Below are 25358 nucleotides of genomic sequence, written 5' to 3'. Positions count from 1 at the left end.
ACTTGAAAAAGGAACGTTCACCGCTCGCTACACTAACAGGTAAGGTTCATAGTATTCTTAAAGCAATTGAAAAGTTAGGGAAAGATAAATTATTGGACACAATAAAATTAAGAATATCGAAAGGGTTTTGAATATTTAAATTATCGTTCTGAAAATATCCCGGAAAGCGCATAACTCGTCATATAGTTCTATTGCATTCTTTATTATTATTCATATTATTATTATTATTATTATTATTATTATTATTTCCCAAGACGTCATGGAGTCAAAGAATTATTTTTGACTTAGTCAAAGACAGAATCTCGAAATTGTCACAATTTTTTTGTAAATCTTCGTTATTAATTTGTAGTAATCTATGCAATAAATTTAAATTATCATAATATGTTTTTAGTTGTTCAAAACGGTCTGTTAACGAACACATTGCAACATCTAGAAGTGTATAAAACACATTCACTCTAAATTTATCTTTTGGCCATTGTGGCGTTTCGTCATGATGCTCGTAGTCAAATTGTTGTGTCTTCTTTCTTCGTCGAACTTCCGTATACCAGTTTTAAATTTTTGTTCTCCATCCACCTTTAACTCAGTTCTTTTGCCATTTTTAGAAATTCTTTAAAATTTGTATCTGATCAATACTCTTATAAGAATATTTTTAAGATTTCGATAGATTCTAAAACAAGTGTAATGTGAAGCATTTTACTCACAGGCTTTATTCTGTTAAATAAATCATGCCAAATTATAAGAGAACAAATAAATTTGTAGTCCTTCATTTTAGCATATAATGTTTGTTCTTCATGCTGAGTTTCTTTATTAAAATTTTCATTATTTAAAATTTCAAAAAGTGCATCATAAATTTCTCCTAACTGATATCATAGAGGGTGGATTGCATTAATTTTACTTTCTCATCGCGTTTCTGATGGCTGTTTCAATTTTAAATTTTTCACGAACTTTAAAAGGATTGCCCAACGTTTGTAAGAGAATGAAAAGAAATTATATATTTCTTGAATAATTGCAAAGAAACTAATTGTATCTGCATTCACTTTGACTGCATCATTAATGATTAAATTTAGAGTATGAGCAGCACATCGCACGTAAAAAGCTCGAGGATTTTTGTTCAAAAGCAAATTTTGGAGCCCATATTTTTTCCCTTTCATATTTGCCCCATTGTCATACCCTTGACCTTGAATGCCTACAATGGGAATATTCCATTTTTCCAGTTGTTCCACTATTGTTGCACATAAACTACGTCCTGTGGAATATGATATATCTGCAAAACCTAAAAAGTTTTCCCTGATCTTAAAAATTCCATTGTCACAGGAAACAAGGCAAACAATAATGGTCATTTGTTCCGTTTTACTTGCATCAGGTGTACAGTCTAAAATTATGGAATAATATTTAGATTTTCGAATTGATAATAAAATTGTACCCCTGATTGCATTACTTAAAGTTTCGAATATTTCATTTTGACTGTCTTTACTCAAATAGTGTACTCTATTGTTTCCTTGTAGGGTCCTTTCAACATGATTTTCCATAACAGGATCAAACTTCGCAAACAGTTCGACTAATTTTAAAATATTGCCATTATTCCTTTCATATAATTTATCAGATGATCCACGAAAAGCAAAATTTTGGCAACCAAGGAATTTTATCATTTCAATCAAGTGGTCTAAAACACTCGTCCAATATTTCTTTTCCATTTCATACATGCTTTAAGTCTACCAATGAATAGTAGTTTTTTTTTAAATTTTTATCAAGTTCCTTCCATTTTAAGAAATTTTCAAGTGAGTTAAACTAGTCTCATGTCTATGCAATGTTTATTATTATTATTATTATTATTATTATTATTATTCAGGCCTCCATGGAGTCAAAAGACTCATCGTGGGAGGTCCTTCCTAAGAACAAAGTCTGTCAAGACTCATGGAGAGGAGGTTCCCACTAAGAAACACAAAGTCTATCATACCACTCCTTAAACTCATTGATCGTTCTCACCCTCACCACTCTATGAGGCAATGCATTCCACGGCTCAACCACCGTCCATGCAAAGAAACCACTCCTTACCCTCTTGCTCACAGTTTCCTTTTGTAACTTCCAGGAATGGTCTCTTGTCATCACTCCTTCCCGATGTTCAACCAAGTGAAAGAACTCCCCAGTGTCAACCCTGTAACCACCTCTCAACAGTTTAAAAGTCTCAATCATATCACCTCTCCTTCTTCTATCCACCAAACTCTGCAGTTCACATTCTCTCAGCCGATCCTCATAACTATCCTTGTACAGTCCTGAGACCATCTTTGTCATCTGTCTTTGTCCACAGTTAATTTATCCCCTTCAAATCCTGGGGACCATATCTGAGAACAATAATCCAAGTGTGGTCTGATCAGAGACTTATACAACGGAATGATAACCCTCTTATCTCTGCAGGTCAGTGTCCTTCTCATAATTGCAGCAATCCTCTGTGTTACCTTCACCACCTTTGCAATACGTCCACTAAACTTCAGTTTTCTATCAATCATCAACCCCAGATCTCTTGTCTTCCCCAACTTCCTCCAGTATAACTCCTCCCATAGAGTATACAGCATCCCATCGATGTTTCCCAAACCTCAAGACCTTACATTTTGCTGCATTAAACTGATACCCCCATTGATTTGCCCATCAATCTAGCTTATTCAAATCCTCTTGCAGGGCTGTCGCATCTGCACTATTACTAATAATCCTTCCCAGCTTTGCATCATCTGCAAACAACTGAACATCACCCTGCAATCCACTGACAATGTCATTGATATAAAGGTTAAACAATATAGGTCCCAGTACCGAGCCCTGTTTAACCCCACTTGTATCCTTCTGCCTCTTTGATATTGCTCTACCATACACAACTCTCTGATACCTATCAGACAGCCAATCCTGAATCCAGTTGACCAATCTGACATCCAGACCCATGTGTTGCAACTTAAATATCAGCTTATCATGTGGCACCCTGTCAAATGCCTTTGCCAAGTCTAAGAAAATTGCAGTATATGCCTTTCCCTCATCTAATGTTCTTGTAACTTTATTATAAAAGGCTAGCATATTGCTAAAACAAGAGCACCCTTTCACAAATCCATGTTGACTCTCACAGATAACATTACCCTCATCTGCCCAGTGCTGTATACGGTCCCTCTCGAATTTCTCCAAGATCTTAACAACTACTAATGACACACAGACTGGCCTATAATTAGACACTTCCAGTCTGTTACCACCCTTATGCAATGGCACTATCTTACCTTCCTTCCATTCCCTGGGCACCTTTGCCAAAGCCAGACTTTCATTGAAAAGCCAGGTTAAAGGCACTGTCAATTCCCTAGCACATTCTCTCAAAACTCGTGGTGAAATACCATCGATTCCAAAAACTTTATTGACATCCAGAGTTCTCAATATCTGAAACACACTCTCCTCCTGTACCTCTAAACCTTGAATCTGCCCTATCCCTCTAGCATTAAAACTGACTCCTCCAGGATGAAATACTCCAATAAAGTGGTCATTGAACAATTCCACTATGTCCTCTGCGTCAGTCACTCTATTTCCATTTTTATCCCACAATGTCATTCTTCCACAGTCATTTCTCCTCCTACTGGTCACATAGCTAAAAAATTCCCTAGGATTTTCTTTGGATCTTAGGGCTAATCTCCTCTCATATTAAAGTTTCGTCTTTCTTACCATAATAGTCATTCTTCTGGCCTGTGTCTTATACTCTTCATGTATCTTCTCTTCTCCTGTCTACTTATATCTCTTCCACAGCCTCTTTTTTGCATGCAATTCCTGTTTAATATTGTTTGTCATTCACTTTCCCAATATTGTGTCCTCTTGTTCACTCGTGGTATACAACTTACCATTGCTGCTAACAAATATTCTTTCACAATTTCCCATGCACTAACGATATCCCGGCCTTCCGATCCCCCCCCCCTCCATGAAGCTTCCCGAAGTTGACGTCTAAGATTATTATAATCACCTGCATTATAATTCCACATAAGTTCCCATCTCTTTGATACTCCTGCATGTCTATTAATTTTCCAAGTCAAAATATATATGGTCACTCTCTTCAACTGGTAGGAGTGATGTCATCTCAGTTATTATCAACTCTTCTGATGCTATAACCAAATCTAAAACTCTTGAACCGCTTGTTCCCTCTGTTACATGTTGCCTAAGACATTTGTCCCTCAAGAATTCTAGAAATTCCATTCCACTATTGCTACATTCATCTTCCTCTCTCCAATTTATACTACTGTAGTTAAAATCTCCCATAACAATCATTCTTCTTGCACTTGCCAAACTTAGCTGTCTAAACATCTCCTGGTCCCCATCCTCCGTGCTCCTGGGTCTGTAGCAACACCTCACTAAATATCCTGGCTTGTCTACCTCTACCTCACACCATATGCTCTCAAAATCATTTGTCTCACTTCTTTCCAAAGCCTCCACTCTTAGAGGACATAGGTCATCACTTATCATAAACAGTACCCCACCACCACACTTTCCCCTCCTATCCTGATGAAAAATGCTATACCCAGCGACTTCTATTCCTGTTATTATATTCCCTTCTGTCAACCACGTCTGTGATCCCAATAATTTTTTGCCAGGGTAATGCTATCTGCGCCACCAATTCCTCTCCCTTATTCCGGATAATCCTGGCATTAGTATAAAGCACATAAATGCCATTGTTTCTATACCGAGCATTATCCCTTCTAGACTCCACTGGTCTCAGTATTACCTGACATCATCTCCCTTCTCCCAAGTATCCATTCCCACAAGAGGCCACCCCTGCTATCATCCTCCCTGGGACACACCGACTCTTTCAGAACAGCAATCTCTTCAGATGCCTACGTCCTTCCTCATTCAAATATAAATGGTCTCTCGCATACAATTCCTCTCTTTCCTCAAACACACTCCAAGCATCCACATATACCAGTCCTCTCTTGTCACACATTCTTGCTATTATGCCATTCAATATCACCGCTCTTCTGCTCAGCTCATCATTATCATACCTAGGCAACACACACACACACTATTTTTCCTCTCTCTGTCTTCTTCCGTACAGTCTCAAGCAAAAACCTCATATCTCTCGCTGCCCAACTTACATTACCACTCAAATCATTCGTTCCTACCATCACAATCATCTCATCCACCCTTTCACCTCTCTTAATTGCCATAGCCACCCTTTCTATTGTTCCTCCTGGCAAACTCCTCACGCATCCTATATTGAACACCACGGATCATTGAGTCGCCATACATTATACCTCTTACCATTTCCTCTCTCCTATTGTTTCCATTCTCTCCTCTTCTTTCATTCCCATAGGTCGCTCTCATTCCCTCTCCTCTACTGCTATTCTCTCTTCTGGCATTCCCATACCTCTCTCTCCTACTGTTTCCATTCTCTCCTCTTCTAGCACTCCCATACCTCTATCTCATTCCATCTCTCCTACCGTTTCCATTCTCTCCTCTTCTAGTACTTCCATATCTCTCTCTCTCATTCCGTCTCTCCTACTGTTTCCATCCTCTTGTCTAGCATTCACATACCTCTCTCTCATTCCCTCTCTTCTACTGTTTCCATTCTCTCCTCTTCTAGCACCCCCATACCTCTCACTCATACTCCCTAAATTCTCTCTCTCTCTCTCCTACTCTGATTCTCCTTGCATTTATCTCTTCCATTCTCCTAATCTTATCTTTCATACTTCTGCTCTCATTCACAAGACATTCCGCTTCCTCTTTCAACTCATCTATCTCCCTCTGCAGGTCAGTCACTGTTCATCTTGAATCACTCCACTTGAACTTGCTGCTGAATCCGTCATCATTCCTTACTGACGAGTAGTGTAATCGTTAATTATTCAATTAATAAATTCCGTTAAATAAATAGAAAAAAAGTACAAACAATTACAACCAAAACAAAACATTTAAGTACACTAAAAAAAAATGAAATATAACTAAATACAGTAATGAAAACTTAGCTTCGTTTTGTATTCCACCGTTATGCATTCGATTCCGAAGGTAACCAAAATAACCAAAATATATTATATCGCGACAGCAACTAACTTCCAAAAAACAGCCACTGAAGTACACTCGTATTCAGAGAAACGATTTAGCACTCTAAAACGGGGAAAAAAAAACGGACTATTCACCAATTAAAAATCACTTTCTTCTACACAGCTCAAATTCACCGCCACATGCTACGGCGACCCTAGCGCCACTCCATTTGTACTTACATTTCTCCAGTCGTTATAACCTTCTACAAGACTACTTGATTCAGTAAGTGCGAAAAGTTTGCAACAAAAGCAAAAAACAGAATTTAAAGTTTCAGAATAAATGAGCAATGTTCTTGACAAGAGCTCCCCATTTTCCATTTTTCTATTATAATGCGTGTCACCAAATTTACGACCATATGTATCTCTGGGATATATTATATTTTTCTTTTGAACAGGCCCCATTTCAATTAAAACAACGCGTAATTTTTCATAAATATTTCGCCATTCACCTGTATCTAGCTGACACTAGCGCCACTCCATTTGTATTTGTACTTACATTTCTCCAGTCGTTATAACCTTCTACAAGACTACTTGATTCAGTAAGTGCGAAAAGTTTGCAACAAAAGCAAAAAACAGAATTTAAAGTTTCGGAATAAATGAGCAATGTTCTTGACAAGAGCTCCCCATTTTCCATTTTTCTATTATAATGCGTGTCACCAAATTTACGACCATATGTATCTCTGGGATATATTATATTTTTCTTTTGAACAGGCCCCATTTCAATTAAAACAACGCGTCATTTTTCATAAATATTTCGCCATTCACCTGTATCTTCTAAATTTACAGAGACTAAAAATGTGTTAGTTTTGTGGTCAACTACAACTAACTCTTCTCCTAACTGTTTTTCACTTAAATCCTGCATCTTGTTATCTTGTTCAACAGTTGTAATAGTACTTTCATTCAAACTGGATGATGTGCACGGGTTTGTCAACTCTGATTTCCGATGTATCGAGTTGGTTACAATCTGCATCAGAATATTTTAATATTTTAACAAATTTATTAAGAGCCCCAGTTTGTTTCTTAGTATCTGCTTCTTTCGTAACATGTTGCTTACGATTTTGTGCACCAGATAACTTTTTTAAAATTTTTGATTCCATTTCTATTTTAAACCCACAAGAAATTATTACACAACACGACACAGAGACGAAACAATAGTCTGCACTGCGCTACTGTCAGTAGCCTATTGAGATGCATACTGTTATAAATCTACTGTTGCTATCCTGTCATTACTGCGACATTGTACAATTTTATTATTATTTTAACTTTGTATACTTGTAATTTTTATTAATTACTAGTGATGTCTTTTGTCTTTACTTTATTCTCCATTATTCTAATGTAGCTGTGAGCGCTTTCTCTCTCTAAGAATCTCTCTTGTTTATATTATTACGTGCTACGTTTACAAGAAAGTGAAATAACATTTATTTACATTACTATGAAATGTACACGAATTTAAACAATAGGGAGACTGCTTTCTCTATCCTTCTATAAAAACTCTTTAGCAAAATTTAGAACCTTTTTTCTTAAACTTTAAAATACTTTCTTTAACACAAAACGTTATCTACTCTCAGTTTACAAATTTTACTTATTAAACTCCAAGCTTACTCGCAAAGAGATTACCTAAATCTCTCTGTTAAGTTTTCTTTACAAATTTGATATCAACTTCTAACATGCCAATTGATTCTCTTAAGGACACTTCTTAACCTTATTAAACATTAAATATATATCTTAAAAGTCTTTCTAATACTAATACAACTATAAGAGGAATTATATAAACGTTTTGAACTTACAAAGGATCTGTATCTCACAATTAGTGAAAAGTCTTTCATTAAAAGTTCTATATCAATTCTTTCATCTCAGATCTTCATCTGGAATTTTGGCTTTGGCTATATCAATTGGGAATGTAGCGGGACTTGTACAGTTCCGGAAAAATGTTATTCTCCCACAGTGAAAAGAAAAACTTACAAGCGAGGTACTTCGGGAAATTTGCCTCGCCTTTTCTCCTCTACTTGGACTCGCCAAAAATGCCTGGACGACTGCCATCTTAAGTAGCTTGAATTGCCATCCCTAAGAAACTGAAAATGCCACCTCCAAGAAAAATGAAACTGTTGTCAACTGTCAATCAGGATCCCTCTGGACTGGAAACGTTTCTCTTGTACGGCGTTTGAGACTTCTCCTTTCGGCAATTTAAAAGCCCTATCTGTGGCCTAGAAGTCGTTTCTCTCTAGCGACGTCTTGAACCGAGAAGCTCCTTTCTGGAAGCGGAAAACTCCTCTCTCAACCAACGTCTGGATCTGGGATGCTCTCTGATGATGTCAGGAACAGAGTAGCTCTGTCTCTCTTTGGCAACGTCTGCGACCGGGCAGCCTCTCCTGTCTCTCTGTGGACGTCTCTTTAACTGGGTCCCCTCTACTTCTGCAGCAATCTCTGGATTCGTGCAGCCCCTTCTGTTTGCTTCAGTCCCTTTTTATTATACCTCCTCTGAGACCTTGCATGAAGTTTGGCAACCCCCAAAGAATCAGTATGATTCTTTCATCTTAAGTTTCAAGTTCAGCACGCCTTTTGTTCTCCTCTTCTTTCTTTTAATTGTAAGTTGCCGGCCATCGGAAAGTTGTTTGAATCTTTCTGACTGACTTAGCAGATGTTTACACTTAGAGCCTGCAAGCCTTTCTCATACAAACAAATTTTAATAACAATCTTTCTAATGCCACCATGTAGATCTATTACATGCAGCTTTGGCAATATAAACATTGCCTTTGTCTTTAACACTCTAACATATTCTTATTAAAGCAGTATACACAGTTAACTTCCAGAGTGTTATTTACAATAACATCTAAAACAAACTATACAGAGACAAACAAAGTTTATTTTTACAATATTCACATGGGACTTCACCTAAGTAAACAATCAAATGTAATGTGCTTTGGAATATTTAAGCTACTATCGAGTTTTTACAGTACCATATGACTGGTTACATAGCAACAAATGTTTTGTACGAAAATTCGTTTCTGCGCATAGAAACCGTTCACCATTTCACTTTAGATTCTGGAGACAAGCATTTAGCCTGCTCTCGCTGCAAAATTGTAAACAGCCTTCCTAAGTAAACAATCAAATGTAATGTGCTTTGGAATATTTAAGCTACTATCGAGTTTTTACAGTACCATATGACTGGTTACATAGCAACAAATGTTTTGTACGAAAATTCGTTTCTGTGCATAGAAACCGTTCACAATTTCACTTTAGATTCTGGAGACAAGCATTTAGCCTGCTTTCGCTGCAAAATTGTAAACAGCCGGCAATATACAATTTTTTAAAAATTTTTATTCGGTGTATCCGGCCTTATTTATTTTAATATTGATCATGCTAAGAATCTTTTGTTTTTATGATAAAAATTTTGTTTCTTAAAAATGAACTTATGACCCATGCCCCGGCACTCCCTTCGTAGCGACGCCCGCATGCTCTGCATGCCTGCTTCCACCGGCCTTGGTTATGATGCCATCGTATAAGGCCTTGATCAGACCTCATATGGATTATTGTGCACAGATTTGGTCGGTGGGTTTTCATGGCTGAGGAAGTACAGTTTTCAACATATGAGGATATGTTGAAAAGGGTCATAGAAGGTTCACAAAGATGTTCAGTGATCTTTGAAATGTAGAGTATGCAGACAGATTGAGAGAATGTAAATTGCAGAGCCTCATGAATAGGATTAAAAGGGGAGGGGATATGATTGAGACATGGAAGCTAGTCAGTGGTTGTTATCAGGTTGACATCGAAGAGATTTTTCATAGATAGGAGAGAGGGGTAGAACAAGAATCCATCACTGGAAACTGTATATAAGGAGGGTGTGAGAAGAGGAGTGAAGAGATGAGTCTTTTCATGGAGTGTGTTGTGAATGTAGACACATTGAATCAGTTTAAAGCATGGTTCAATGAGCATTGTGTGCAATAGTGTGTACCCCCCCCCCCATAATGAGTCTCTGACTCCATACAGGTCAGATGTTAATAATAATAATAATATTTAAACAAGCCTCATGGTCCATTAGAATATCACATTTTCTACATATCAGACTTGTTCTTTTCGCTTATTCAGCCTCTCTACATAAATATCTGCAACATCTTACCATGCATACATTCTACTTTCACAGCACCGTACCATTTTTGAGAACTCCATGGTGTTTGTTTTATTGTTCTTGAGCAGACTTACACAATGACAAATGCCAAAGGTATCGTTTTCAAAATGTTAAGTATTATGAAAAAAACTGAGGAAGTGCTTGCAGAGTCTATTGGATAGGAGGGGAGAGGGAGATATGATTGAGACATATAAGTTGCTAAAAGTTCATCATCGGATTAATATGGTTTATTATTAAAACACTTAAGGAATAGAACAACGTAGTTAAGGATATAAATTAAATTAAACTTTAATAAATATTATCCGATATTTCAGCAACGTCATATTGCCATTTTCTAAAGGAACTTACAAAAAAGTTACATGCACGTAGGCCCTACAACACAGAAATTGGGAATATCATTCCCAAAAAATATCAGAAAATATTTATTAAAGTTTAATTTAATTTATATCCTTAACTACGTTGTTCTATTCCTTAAGTGGTTTAATAATGCATAACCAACGTATAAGCCTGTCTATGAGGATTAATATGGTGATAACCCCTTAATATGATAACAGGAAAGAAGAACAACAAGCTCCTTTAAAGCTGTATAATGATGATGTTGTCAGGCTGGAGTAGAGCATGGAGAGTGTAGGTGATTAGAAAGCATTGCCTAAGTGTGTAGTGAGTGCAGAGATGGTAAATGCATTTAAGGCACAGTATGATGAATTACTGTGTGTGTATGTGAAAATGAGATCTTTCATGGTAAGTCTTTTGACTCCATGAAGGTCTGGTAATGATGATTCTAATAACAGTAATCCACCATGTATACATTCATATTTGTAGATTTAGGCACTCAAAAACACACGTGTTGAACAGATTATTTTATTAATTACAAATAAAATAAAATAATCTGTTCAACACGTGTGTTTTTGAGTCCCTAAATCTACAAATATGAGTGCTGATCACCGTGTAACCCTAAAAGAAAGAATCACCATATATACATGTATCACATAACTCTATCCTGAATTTATATTTATATGATTTAATAAACTTATACTATTCTAAAATGTAAAAGTAAAAAAAGTAAGCAATCGGTTTTACCTTTTCTTTTGCTCTTTGTCTTGTTTTTTCATCCATCCAGTTGATTTCGTCTAGTATCTTTGTAAATTCTTTATGAATATAGTTCACCATTTTCATAGCCTTAAAAGAAAAAAACCGAAAATTATAGACAACTATATAAATAGTAATTTATATAGTTGTATATAAATTTTATATAGTTGAAGCAGGCATAGGTTTCTTGCTAAGTAACAAGGCCTGTCAGGCAATGATAGGATACAAACCAGTTAGTGAAAGAATAATAGTTGCAAGATTCGGTGCCCAACCATTTAATATCACAACCATTCAAATATATGCACCCACTGCAGAGAATATGGATAAAAACATTGAGAGTTTTACAGGGATCCACAACTAGTAATTGATGAGGTGCCGAAGCAGGATATACTCATCATTGGAGGAGACTAGAATGCAAAGATTGGCAAAATGCACATGTTGGAACAGATGACCAGACATGGAGGGGTGTGGTTGGGAGGAATGGTGCCCCTGACCTTAACGCGAATGGGTTGAAATTATTGGCCTTCTGCTGTACTAACAGCTTGTCCATAATGAATACCTTCTTCCAGCACCGAGATGTCCATAAGTATACCTGGTACAGGGATATGCTAGAACAAAGGTCTCTGATTGACTTTTTTATAGTCTCAGTAGACCTATTTTCCTCAGTGTTCTGCCCCTCTTCTCGAGTGAGAAGAGGGGCAGAACTGTCAACTGACCACCATCTTGTTGTGTGCACTACGGCTTCAGAAACCAGATGCTACCATCAACACTGGTAGGCCTAAGCAGCTATACTGCCTGAAATGGGAGACATTGGAAAATGAGGCTGTGAGGAAGAATTTTGCAGATGATATTTCCTCCAGGTTCAAAGAGATTCCCAAGCATACTGCAGATGTTGAGGAAGAATGGAAGCTGTTTAGAACAGCTGTCACTGCTGCTGCACTCTCATGGTGTGGCAGAAAGCGGCTCAGCGTGGCAACGGGCAGTGAGAAAAGGACGCCTTGGTGGAACCAAGAATTCTGAAAAGCTGTCTAGGCAAAAAAGAAGTCCTACCTAACATGGCTTAGAGTCACATCACCTGAGATGTGTTTGTGGTATGCTGAGGCACGAAAAGCTGATGCTGCTGAGGCAGTAAAGACAGTAAAGCAAAAGGCTTGGGAATCCTTTGGAGAAAGATTAGACTCATCCTATGCAAATGCAAACAAAGTATTCTGGCAGACTATCTGCCGCCTTCGAGGGAGGAAATCAAGCACGGCAAGGGCAATTAAGGCCTCTGATGGTGCACTTTTAACAACCGAGAAGGATATCCTCCACAGATGGAGGGAATACTTTGAGAGCCTTCTTAACCCGGGTGGCTCAGCAGTTGTGGACATCCAAGAGGTGCAGATCAGGGCAATGACTAGTCTCACAGCAGAAGAGGTCCATTTAGCAATAAAATCACTAAAATCGGACAAGGCTGCTGGTGATGATGAAATTCGGCCCGAAATGCTAAAAGCCTTAAATCAAGACGGTGTTCTCTGGCTGACTCGATGGATATCTGGGCGAGCACCAAAGCAATGGCAGACAGGCATAATAATACCAGTCTTTAAGAAGGGAGACCAGAAGGATTGCAGTAACTATCGTGGCATCTCTCTGCTCAGCCTGCCTGGGAAAGTGTATGCTAAGTGCTTGGAAAAACGGTGCAGGAGCATAGTTGAGTCAAAGTTCCAGGAAGAACAATGTGGCTTTCGTCCTGGTAGAAGCACAACTGACCAAATCTTCACTTTAAGGCAAGTCTTTGAGAAATCTTGGGAATATGTCAAGAATGTCTACACATGTTTTGTGGACTTGGAGAAGGCATATGACCAGGTTCCTCGGGATAAGCTTTGGCAAGTAGTACAGGAGTATGGAGTGGATGGTCAACTATTAGCTGCCATCAAGTCCCTGTATGAATGCCCAGAGTTTTGTGTCAGGGTAAACAGCACAAAGTCTGAACTTTTCACAGTCTCCGTTGGCCTCCGCCAAGGGTGTGTTCTGTCACCCCTCCTTTTCATAATATTTATGGACTGGATTGATAGGCACAGCCAAGGCAATGAGTGTGTCAGAATTAAAAAATGTAGCATTGGACGTCTGCTTTTTGCAGATGACCTAGTTCTGCTTAGCTCTTCCACAGATGACCTCCAATGGACCCTGGATAGGTTTCTAGCTGTTTGTGCAGATGCCGGAATGAAGATCAGTGTAGCCAAAACAGAAACATTTGTGGTCACAAGACAACCATCCCAGTGTACTCTAAATGTAAGTGGAGTCCCAATGAGGCAGGTGGAGAGGTTTAAATACCTTAGGTCCATATTCATGAATGATGGAAAATGGGACGTAGAGCTAGATACTCGAATTGACTTAGCAAGCTCAATATTGCGGGAGCTTGGCCGTTCGGTAGTATTGAAGTGGGAGTTAAGAAAGAAGGCAAAGCTGGCTGTATTCAATACAGTCTATGTCCCCATCCTTACTTATGGTCATGAGAGTTGGGTAATGGCCGAAATAATGCGGCCACGAATCCAAGCGGCTGAAATGAGGTTCCTTCGAGGGGTTGCGGGGCTGACAAAATTCGACAGAGTCAGAAGTTCTGCAATTCGGGAAGCCCTCAATACTCAACCGCTGCTTCTCCGTGTTGAGAGATCACAGTTACGTTGGTACGGGCACCTGGTCAGAATGCCACAAGAGAGGCTCCCTCAGCAGGCCCTCTTTGCCAAGCCAGAGGGTGTTCTGGTGGGATTCCCAAATGTGTCCACCCAAGGTTTTGGATATTATCTATCCAGCGAGTCCGTGGAAGGCCAAGGACTCGCTGGATAGATAATATCCAAAACCTTGGGTGGACACGTTTAGGAATCCCACCAGAACACCTGAGCTTGGTGGCAGAGGATCGTGACCATTGGAAGGTCCTCTTGCAGCTGCTGCCCCCACAACCCAATTAGGAAGAGTGGGCCTTGAAGATGTATGTATGTATGTATGTATGTGTGTATTCACAAAATTAGAAATAATGGTCGTGACATCTAATTCCACACATATATCATTTTCTATAGCTATTAACGCCAAACTAACAAGCCTTTCTTGTGACATACTTGTTCTTAAGTAGGTTTTAATCAATTTCAACTTTGAAAAGGAACGTTCACTACACTAACAAGTAAGATTAATAGTATTCTTAAAGCAATTGAAAAGTTAGGGTAAGATAAATTATTGGACACAATAAAATTAAGAATATTGAAAGGGTTTTGAATATTTAAATTATCCTTCCGAAAAATATCCCGGAAAGCACATAACTCATCATATAGACCTACTGCATTTACATCTTTGTTGTCACCGTCCTTCAAGAGAATCTTTAAATCATCACAATTTTTTCGTAAATCTTCATTATTAATTTGTAGTAATCTATACAAGAAATTGAAATTATCATAATATGTTTTTAGTTGTTCAAAACGTTCTATTAACGAACACATTGCAACATCTAGAAGTGTATAAAACACATTCACTCTAAATTTATCTTCTGGCGATTGTGGCGTTTCATCATGATACTCATAGTCAAGTTGTCGTGTCTTCTTTTGTCATCAAACTTCCGTACCAGTAAAATCTTGTTCTCCATTCACTCTTCACTCAGTTCTTTTGCCGTTTTTAGAACTTCTTTAAAATTTGTATCTGATCAATACTCGTGTAAGAATATTTTTAAGTTTTCGATAGATTCTAATGCAAGTGTAATGTTCATATCTTTGTCTTGAAGCATTTTACTCACAGGGTTTATTCTGTTCAGTAAATCATGCCAAGTTATAAGAGAGCAAATAAATTTATACTCCTTTATTTTAGCACATAATGTTTGAGCTTCATGCTCAGTTTCTTTATTAAAATTTTCATTATTTAAAATTTCAAAGAGTGCATCGTAAATTTCTCCTAACTGATATCGTTGAGGGCGGATTGCATTAATTTTACTTTCCGATTGCGTTTCTGATGGCTGTTTCAATATTAAAATTTTTACGAACTTTAAAAGGATTGCCCAACGTTTGTGAGAGAATGAAAAGAAATTGTATATTTCCTGAATAAGTACAAAGAAACTAATTGTATCTCCATTCACTTTGGTTGCAACATTAATGATTAAATTTAGAGTATAAGCAGCACATGGCACGTAAAACGCTCGAGGATTTTTGTTCAAAAGCAAATTTTGGAGCCCATATTTTTTCCTTATTTGTCCCATGTCATACCCTTGACCTCGCATGTCTTCAATGGGAATATTCCATTTTTCCAGTTGTTCTATTATTGTTGCACTTAAACCACGTACCGTGGAATCTGATATATCTGCAAAACCTAAAACATTTTCCTTGATTTTAACATTTCCATTGTCACAGGAAACAAAGCAAATAATAATGGTCATTTGTTCTGTTTTACTTGTATCAAGTGTGCACTCTAAAATTATGGAATAATATTTAGATTTTCGAATTGATAATAAAATTGTATCCCTGATTGTTACTTAAAAGTTTCCAATATTTCATTTTGACTGTCTTTACTCAAATAGTGTACTCTATTGTTTTGTTGTAGGGCCCTTTCAACATGATTTTCCATAACGGGATCAAACTTCACAAACAGTTCGAGTAATTTAAAAAAAATTGCTGTTATTCCTTTCATATAATTAATCAGATGATCTGCGAAAAGCTAAATTTTGGCTACCAAGGTATTTTATAATTTTAATCAAGCATTCTAAAACACTCGTCCAATGTTTCTTTTCCATTACATACATGCTTTCAGTCTGGCAATCAATAGTAGTTTTGTTTTTTACATGTTTATCAAGTTCCTTCCATTTTAAGAAATTTTTCATGTGAGTTAAACTAGTCTCATGTCTATGCAAAGTCGTACTTACATTTCTCCAATCGTTATAACCTTCTACAAGACTACTTGATTCAATAGGTGCGAAAAGTTTACAACAAAAGCAAAAAACAGAATTTAAAGTTTTGAAATAAATGAGCCGTGTTCTTGACAGGAGCTCCTTGTTTTCCATTTTTCTATTATAATACGTGTCCCCAAATTTACGACCATATGCATCTCTGGGATATATCATATTTTTCTTTTGAACAGGCCCATTTCAATTAAAACAACTTGTAATTTTTCATCAATATTTCCCCATTCACCTGGATCTTCTAAATTTACAGAGACTAACAATGTGTTAGTTTCATGATCAACTACAACTAAATCTTCTAACTGTTTTTCACTTAAATTATACATGTCTTGTTATCTCGTTCAAAATTGAAATAGTATTTTATGCAAACTGGATGATGTGCACAGTTCTTCAACTCTGATTTCTGATGTATCGAGTTGGTTACAATCTGCTTCAGAATATTTTAATATTTTAACAAATTTATTGAGTCCCAATTTATTTCTTAATATGTGCTTCTTTCTCAGCATGACGTTTACGATTTTGTGCACCGGATAACTTTTTTTAAATTTTTGATTCCATTTCTATTTTATACCCACAAGAAATTATTACACAACATGACACAGAGACGAAATAATGGTCCGCACTGCACTACTGTCAGTAGCCTACTGAGATGCATACCATATCACTGGTTAACTAGCAACAAATGTTTTATATGAAAATTCGTTTCTGAGCATAAAAACCATTCACCGTTTCACTTTAGATAGACTGCAGTAGATTCTGCAAGCAAGCATTTAGCCTGCTCGCTGCAAAATTGTAAACAGCTGGCTGATCAAAGAGGTGGCAATATACAATTTTTTTTTATTTTTATTTGGTGTATCTGGCCTTGTTTATTTTAATATTGATCATTGTAAGAATTTTTTGTTTTTGTGATAAAAATTTTGTTTCTTAAAAATGAACTTATGAACTGTGCTCCAGCGGCGCCGCACCCTTCATAGCAGCGCCCGCATGCACCGCATGCTCTGAATGCCCGATTCCGCTGGCCCTGGTTGGATGACCAGTGCAAAGACATTGAACAGTATTATGGAAAACCCAAAACTAGAGAGGTCTACAAACTTATAAGAAATGTCAATAGGAAGTGGCAAACAAGATCAGTAGCAATCAAAGATGAAAATGGTAAAGTATTGATGGACAAGACAGAAATCATACACAGATGGACAAGATATTGCGGCGAACTATATAAAAATCAACTAAAAGATACTGCAACAGAAGTAATCAAAGAACAAAAAGCAATCTATCCACCAGCAGAGATCTTTGATAATGACATCCCGGAAGAAAAGGTGAATAAGGCTATAAAACATCTCAAGAATAACAAGTCTCTTGGAAATGACAACATAATAGGCAAAATGCTAAAATATGGGGGAGAATCATTTGCAAAAGAAATACATAAGCTATGTAATGAAATATGGAGATGAGAGTATGCCCCCCCCCGAAGAGTGGAAAAAATCGGTCTTGGTTGTTCTTCATAAGAAAGGCAGTGCTTTAGAATGCACCAATTACAGAACTATTGCATTAAGGAGTCATCTTGGCAAAGTGCTGATGAAAATACTAACAGAATGCCTGAAGGAGCATAATGAGGCACATCTTCCGGATGAGCAAGCCGGATTTCGAGAAGATTGAAGTACAGTGCAACAAATACTCGCACTAAGACTAATAGCAGAGAAAGCTCGAAGAAAGAACAAAAAGATATATTGCTGTTTTGTGGACTTCCAAAAAGCATTTGATAATATTGACAAAAATATACCATGGGCTGTCTTGGAATACTATAGTGTGGACAATAAATTGATCTGCCTGCTGAAAGATATAAACAGCCAAGCACAAGCAAAAATCAGAATAGCAGGTGAGACTGGAGATTGGTTTGTCACTAGTCAAGGCACAAGACAAGGGGACCCAATATCACCAATCATCTTCATCACACATCTGGGAAGAACATTAGATAAGATTAAAGAAGAAGGCAGAGGCATTTCAATAAATGGCATGAGAATAAACTACCTCTGCTTTGCAGATGACGTCGTCCTGATTGAAGAAGACACAGCAAGGCTGCACAGACATTGCAAACACTATACACAGAAGGAAAAATATATGGACTAAATGTCAACTTTGAAAAAACTAAAACAATGATATTTGGACAACAGGAGTTACGGAATAGAGTTACGATAGATAGATTTCAACTGGAAAATGTGGAACACTTCACATATCTTGGATGCCACATGACGCATGACTAGGGCCCCAAAAAAGAGATAAAAATTAGAATAGCCAGAGCAACAACTATTTTAAAAGCCATGGACAAAATATGGAAGAGCTGAGCTATAAACATGCAAACTGAACTGCGTGCATTGTAGAAACTTGTATCTTCAGCAGCATGCTCTATGGATGCGAAGCCTGGGTACTCCTGAGAGAATCTGAAAGGAGGATATTGGCATTTGAGAGGAAGTGGTATAGAAAGATCTTGAGAATAAGCTGGATACAGAAAGTGAACAATGAGGAAATCTACAGACGATACAACCAAAAGAAAACCTGATCCAGAAAACAATCAAAAGGGAACTACATCTATTTGGCCAAATATGTAGAATGAATGATCAAAGAAAATTAAAAACATTGCTGTTTGGAGTGATTGAAGGAAATAACAAAAGAGGAAGACCAAACAGAGAATGGGGCGATGACATCGTCAAATGGTGTGGAAACTCTAATATGAATTGAGTTCATCTTGCACAAAACAGAATGCAATGGAAGAATCATATCAGGATGGCAGCAGACACCTACGGACATTGGACCCATGGTTGTTGATGATGATGATGAATCCATATATGGTGTGCAGTTTGCTTTTTATAGCAGTATTTGTACAACTTACAAAAATGTAATGTTAGCAGTTGTTTTTATATGAGACTAATTGAAAATTGAAAAGACAACACAAAGGCTTCTGGGAATGATGCGGAGGACGCTGACTTGTAGAAGTAGAGAGATTCTTGTTCCATTGTATAAGGCTTTGATTAGGCCACACATCGACTAATGTGCCCAGATTTGGTCACCTGGTTTTCAGAAGGATGAAGAGATGTTGGAAAGGGTTCAGAGGCGACTGACTAAGATAGTTTCTAACCTCTGGAATGTCGAGTATGAGGAAAGATTGAGAAGATGTAATTTGCAGAGTCTGGTGGACAAAAGGAAGAGGTGAGATATGATAGAGACCTACAAGTTCTCTATCATATCTAGTTAGTAAGGGGTTGTTATAGGATCAATCCTGGAGAAGTTCTACAGAAAATAGTGGGAGATCGGGGAAGAACCAGAGTTCATCCCTGGAAACTCTGTAAAGAGGGTGTTAGTAGGGGAGTGAGAAGCAGGTTTTTTTTGTGCAGAGTTGTAAATGATTGGAATACCTTGCTTGAGAGTGTGGTGTCTGCAAAGAGTTTGAGTGTGTTTAAGACAAGGTATGACGAGCTGTGTGTGTGATAAATGGACTTCCCAGATGAGTCTTTGACTCCATGAGGTCGTCTTTGGATAATAATAATAATAATAATAATAATAATAATAATAATAATAATAATAAAAAAATCAGCTAACGCCTTTTTTTTTATTCCCGTATACGGGAGTAGGCGAGGCCATTTAGCCCTATCTAACTTTTGGAGACTGAGTGGGCAGTTCAATCTCCACTGGTACCAATCAGAGATAGATGGCCCAAGGCTATCACTAATTAAGCGATACACAGTGAAGAGAGATGGCTCAAATGTGCTACCATCTCGTGGTCCCTATCCCTAACACAATATATTTAATGTCGGAAATAATGTGGGTTCTACAGTCGATTTTCTTGAGTTTATGGGACGAAAACCCCGAGTTTCCGGGAGGAAAAACCTGCTTGCCCATGCCAGAGATCGACTAACTCGGGAATTGGTCGAAGAAAGGCTTAGAAAATGTTCCTCCAGTCAGCGACTAGACTTGAACTTAAGTCTGACTTCAAGCGACCAAGCGCAGAGGACGCAAGCACCACTTACACTGAGCTACACAGGCCTATCAATAATAATAATAATAATAATAATAATAATAAATATTTTTAACCTCTTGAATAATAACTATAGTATGTAACATATTCTGAACCACAAAAATCTTAATAAGTTGAAATGTTCAGAGCATTCAATCCCTTTAATTATCCTTTTAATAAGCATCCAGAAGCTTTTAATTGCATTAAAACAATAACTTACAAAGAATGTAAATGAAACTAAATTTTTTTTAAAATATTACATGAACAGGACATTTGGTATTCATTTATATATTGTTTGTTTGCTTTTTATAGGACTATTTGAACAACTTACAAAAAATTAATGTTAGCAATTGTTTCTATATGAGACTAATTGAAAATACATTTAAATAAAACATTGTGGATAGTTAGAAAATATCCAAATGTTTTACTTATTCTTTAAGATATTTTATCCTTATGAGCAGGACTCAAAAAATACACTTGCCCACTCACCCACGACAAGTAGATTTTGCCATCTGGAGAGTAGCTGTAGATTCAATGAAATATATTTTTTATTTAACGAAAAATAACTTTCTGAACAAAATCTGATTTTTAACTTTAAGAAAATATAGAATATGTGTAAAATAACGGGCCATTCTAGTAACAAAAATTACTAAGCTCTGCTTACTGGAATGGTTCTCACACAAAGGAAATGTTCTCCAAACAGTGATACATCATCATTAATCACTGTATGGAACTCTTATTAATTTATTGGGACACATCATCAAAAAAATGTGTGAGGAAGGAATTTGTGAGTTAATTTTTTTCATAGCAAGTCAGATTTTGCATTCTTTATTCTTGTGAATATGTGTTTTTAATAAACTATACTGTTACAAGTGCCATTAAAAGCTCTTAGGAGCTTGACTAATTTGTCAGCTCTGCTTGTAAGTCTGGTAATGTACAAAGCTTGAGAAAGAAGGAATGGTATAGGAGGACCAATTAGTACAAGCCAGCAAGGGGGGGGGGAGAGATATCAACAATTAAGCAAACCTGATGTTATATAGCAGTAAGACATGATAACATATCTACTACCATATCTTTTAACACATTCACTGCTACGCTCCTCGGGCATAATTTGTTACCGTACACCAAGCAATTTCACTTCTTCAAGGTCAGTACGAGTAATCTTGTTGCCAGCGGTAATCGACATACGAGTATATTCATAGTTGGCTTGTGGAGCTCATATTCCAAATACGAGTGTACACACTTTCACTGCTATGCTCCGCACGCCAAGCACTTTCACTTCTTCAAAGTCAGTACGAGTAATCTCTTTGCAGGTGGTAAGCATCATACGAGTATATTCATAGTTGGCAGCTAACGTGTTAAGGGAATGTTCTAAGGTAGGGGTCGCCAAACTTCTTTGACCGTCGACCCCTTCAAGAGTTTCTTGACTTTTTATTGACCCCCTCTATTTTACTATTACGTAATTTTAATATTACCTAATATGTATGTTGATGAATTTTAGAACATCAACGCTCACTTGTATGTCGATGCGCAAAAATGAGACTAGGTTCGAATACATGTAAGTATAAGTAACCACCACATCCATTTATTGATAAATACGTAATTTTGACCTACTTGATTGGCCTCCGTAACTATTTTCATGACCTTGCTCCATCTTACAGGTCCTATTCTTGTCACCATTCCCACGATTCACTCTTAATTGCTTTGTCATTCAGGATGGAGGTAATCCAAGTTAACCGAATTAAATATTACCCGTATAATGATGTCTTATATTTTTCTATAAACTCCCAATCGACCACTGAGCCTGAATCGACCCCTAACAAAATTATATTGGCCACTGTTCTAAGGAGTTCAGCATTATCAGTGAGGAAAAGGAGAGTAGAAGGGTAAAACTAGTCTACTTCATAAAGAGGTGCAGAGACTGTGGCTTCAAATTACAAGCTGGTCAATGTGTGTGGAATTGTGATTAAGGTCCCAGTTAGAGAGATTGATGAGAAAGAATCCAGAATTGAGTTGATAATGAATTGGGTTGTTTTAGCAACAATTTTATTTATATATAAAAACAGGGCAAATGTACTGGATAAGGGAGATGTATATATATACATATACAATAGTAGCATATTTCGATTTAGAAAAGGCCTTTGATAGACTCACTTTTTCGTCGAAAGAGACCAGATAAAGCTTCCTTGCTTCACTGACAGGAATCGAAACCAGGTCTTTCCAACCAAAGGGTTTCATCTATACTGACTGAACTGCAGAGGCTCCGTACATAAATGATATAGGAAATAATTTAAGGGAAATATCCAATTGTTTGCTACAGTAGTTATAACCTAGGTTACAGCTACTGTATATTCTATACTGATGGAATTGGACTGCAGAAAATTGATGAGTTCAGGGATTTGGATAGTGGATAGGGACTTGAATTCAGAGGACTTATTGCAAAAGTAGCTAAAATAGCTCATGGGATTACCTGATTATTGAAGAACACCCTGACAAGCAGAGATAGCAACTTTTTTTTTTCCTGCTTGGGTTTTTCATCCCACATACAGACAAACTGGCCTCGAAGACACATGCAATTTACAGACAAAAAAACTAGTAGTGGGCAGTAGATGGCATTAGTGTATGTGATGAAGATGATGGAAGTGGTGGTTTGCTGTAGTTGGCTGATTAAGTGGTGGAGACAGAGAGTTGTAGAGTAGGTTCCCTCCTTTGATGAGTCTTTGGACTCCTTGGATGTGTCACGTAATAATAATAATAATTCTAAAAATAATGGTTAGTACAGATTCTTGCTTTCAGATCTTGGACTGTAGTAATGAAGACGTGACAATGGATTATGTAGTGACGAGGAGAACATTAATATGTAGAAGTAAAGAGAATATAATTTCAATGCAGAAAGCCTTGATCTGGCCACATATGGACTATTGCAGACAGATATGATCATTTGGTTTTCAAAAGCAGAGAGATTTTGAAAAAATAATGATATGACTGACAAAATATAAGTCGGTGAAGCATTTATACCAACTAATGCAGAACATATTTTTTCATAGTAGAGAGAGAGAGAGAAAGAGAGGCTGGGCCAGAATAAGAAACCATCTCTGGAGGTTCAAAACAATCAGTTTTTTTTTTGCTTGGAGAGTGGTAGATAAGGAGAATACACTGTGTGAGATTGGTGGGTATAGAAACTTATCAAGTTTATTGTAAGGTATGATAGGCTTTGTGTTTGATAGTGAGGACCTCCCGCAATAAGTTGTTGATTCCATGGAAGTCTGAGAATGATAACAATCTCATCTCATCTTCCTTTCAGGTTAGACTGTTACAGCCAAGTAACTTAGCATCTCAGAAACCTGAGTACAGCTTATGACAGGTTGATTAATCCTGTCTGCTTTGGCTGTAAATAACATGTGTTCTTCTGGCTGGTTTTGCAGGTGGAAATACCCTGCCACCTCCATACAAGACCAGCAAACTCACTTTCAGTTGAAAATCTCCGATTAAAATTCTGACATCTTAGATGCCAAGGTCTTTCCAACGAGAAGGTATCATCAATACAAACAGAGCTAAGGAGACCCTAATTATTATTATTATTATTATGAGTAACTCTAAGTGTCCAAGAGTTCATCTTGAGAGGCCTACTCAACCAAACATACACACATATATCATGCCTCTGTATGATAATGGGGTTTCTCTTTCCATGATACACCATCCACAGAGAGGAAAGATAATGTGTGTGTATGATAATGTCGAGCTGAGCAGAAGAGCTATGATATTGAATGGCATAATAGCAAGAATGTGCCAGAAGAGAGGATTCGAATATGTGGATGCATGGAGTGTGTTTGAGAGCAGAGAGGAATTGTATGCGAGAGACTGTCTGCATTTGAATGAGGAAGGATGTAGGCATCTGGAGAGAATGCTGTTCTGAACGAGTCAGTATGTCCCAGTGTGGATGGTAGCAGGGGTGGCCTCTTGTGGGAATGGGTACTTGGGAGAAGGAGGATGACATCAGGTAACGCTGAGCTCAGTGGAGTCTAGAGGGGATAATGCAGGGTATTGAAACAATAGCATTTTTATGCTTTATACTAATGCCAGGAGGATTTGGAATAAGGGAGAGGAATTAGTGGCACTGATAGCATCAGCCTGGCCAAAGATTATTGGGATCACAGAGACGTGGTTGACAGAAGAGGATATAATAACAGGAATAGAAGTTGCTAGGTACAGCATTTTTCAGCAGGATAGGAAGGGAAAGCGTGGTGGTGGAGTACTGCTTATGATAAGTGACGACCTATGTCCTCTAAGAGTGGAAGCTTTGGAAGGCAGTGACAGTAATGATTTTGAAAGCATATGGTGTGAGGTGGAGGTGGGCAAGACAGGATATTTAGTGAGGTGTTGCAACAGACCAAGGAGCACACAGAGTGGGGACCAAGAGATGTTGAGACAGTTGAGCATGGCAAGTGCAAGAAGAATGATTGTTATGGGAGATTTTAACTATAGCAGTATAGACTGTGGAAAGTAAGATGCATGTAGCAATAAGGGAATGGAATTTCTAGAATTCTTGAGGGACAAATGTCTTAAGCAACATATAACAGAGGGAACAAGAGGTTCAAGAGTTTTGGATTTGGCTATAGCATCAGAAGAGCTGATAATAACTGAGATGACATCTCCACCACCAGTTGCAGAGAGTAACTATATGGTTTTGACTTGGAAAATGAATAGACATGCAGGAGTATCAAAGAGATGGGAACTTATGTGGAATTATAAAGCAGGTGATTATAATAGTCTTAGATGTCAACGTGGGGAAGTTTCATGGAGGGAGGAATTGGAAGGTAGGGATATCATTAGGGGAAATTGTGAAGGAATATTCGTTAGCAGCAATGGTAAGCTGTATTCCACAAGTGAAGAAGAGGACACAATTTGGAGTAAAGTGGTGACAAAAATATTAAGCAGGAATTGCATGCGAAAAAGAGGCTATGGAAGAGATATAAGGAGACAGGTGAAGAGAAGATGCATGAAGAATATAAGTCACAGGTATGAGAAAAGATTGGTCCTTAGATCCAAGGAAAATCCTAGGGAATTTTTTAGCTATGTGGCCACTAGGAGGAGAAATGACTGTGGAAGAATGACATTGTGGGGTAAAAATGGGAATAGAGTGACTGATGCAGATGACATAGTGGAATTGTTCAATAA

The 25358-nt window shown here is 37.5% G+C and overlaps 1 protein-coding gene across 4 annotated transcripts in view; it reads right to left on the bottom strand.

Annotated features, from left to right (window-relative positions):
- Window positions 1-25358, bottom strand: part of Nep2 (M13 family metallopeptidase neprilysin 2) — a 355508-nt gene that overhangs the window by 121525 nt on the left and 208625 nt on the right. For all 4 annotated transcript variants that reach the window (XM_090391525.1, XM_090391528.1, XM_090391526.1 and 1 more), the window contains exon 11: window positions 11251-11349. In XM_090391525.1, coding sequence (XP_090247651.1) covers window positions 11251-11349 — 99 coding nt within the window. The remainder of the gene's footprint in view (window positions 1-11250; window positions 11350-25358) is intronic.

The sequence above is a fragment of the Typopeltis vanoorti genome, chromosome 4 (genome assembly GCF_054136105.1).
Source record: "Typopeltis vanoorti isolate ZY-2024b chromosome 4, IOZ_Tvanoo_1.0, whole genome shotgun sequence".
In the NCBI taxonomy this organism is placed as follows: Eukaryota; Metazoa; Arthropoda; class Arachnida; order Uropygi; family Thelyphonidae; genus Typopeltis; species Typopeltis vanoorti.
Note: the sequence above shows the minus strand (reverse complement) of the source record. Positions and strands in the feature narration are given on the sequence as shown.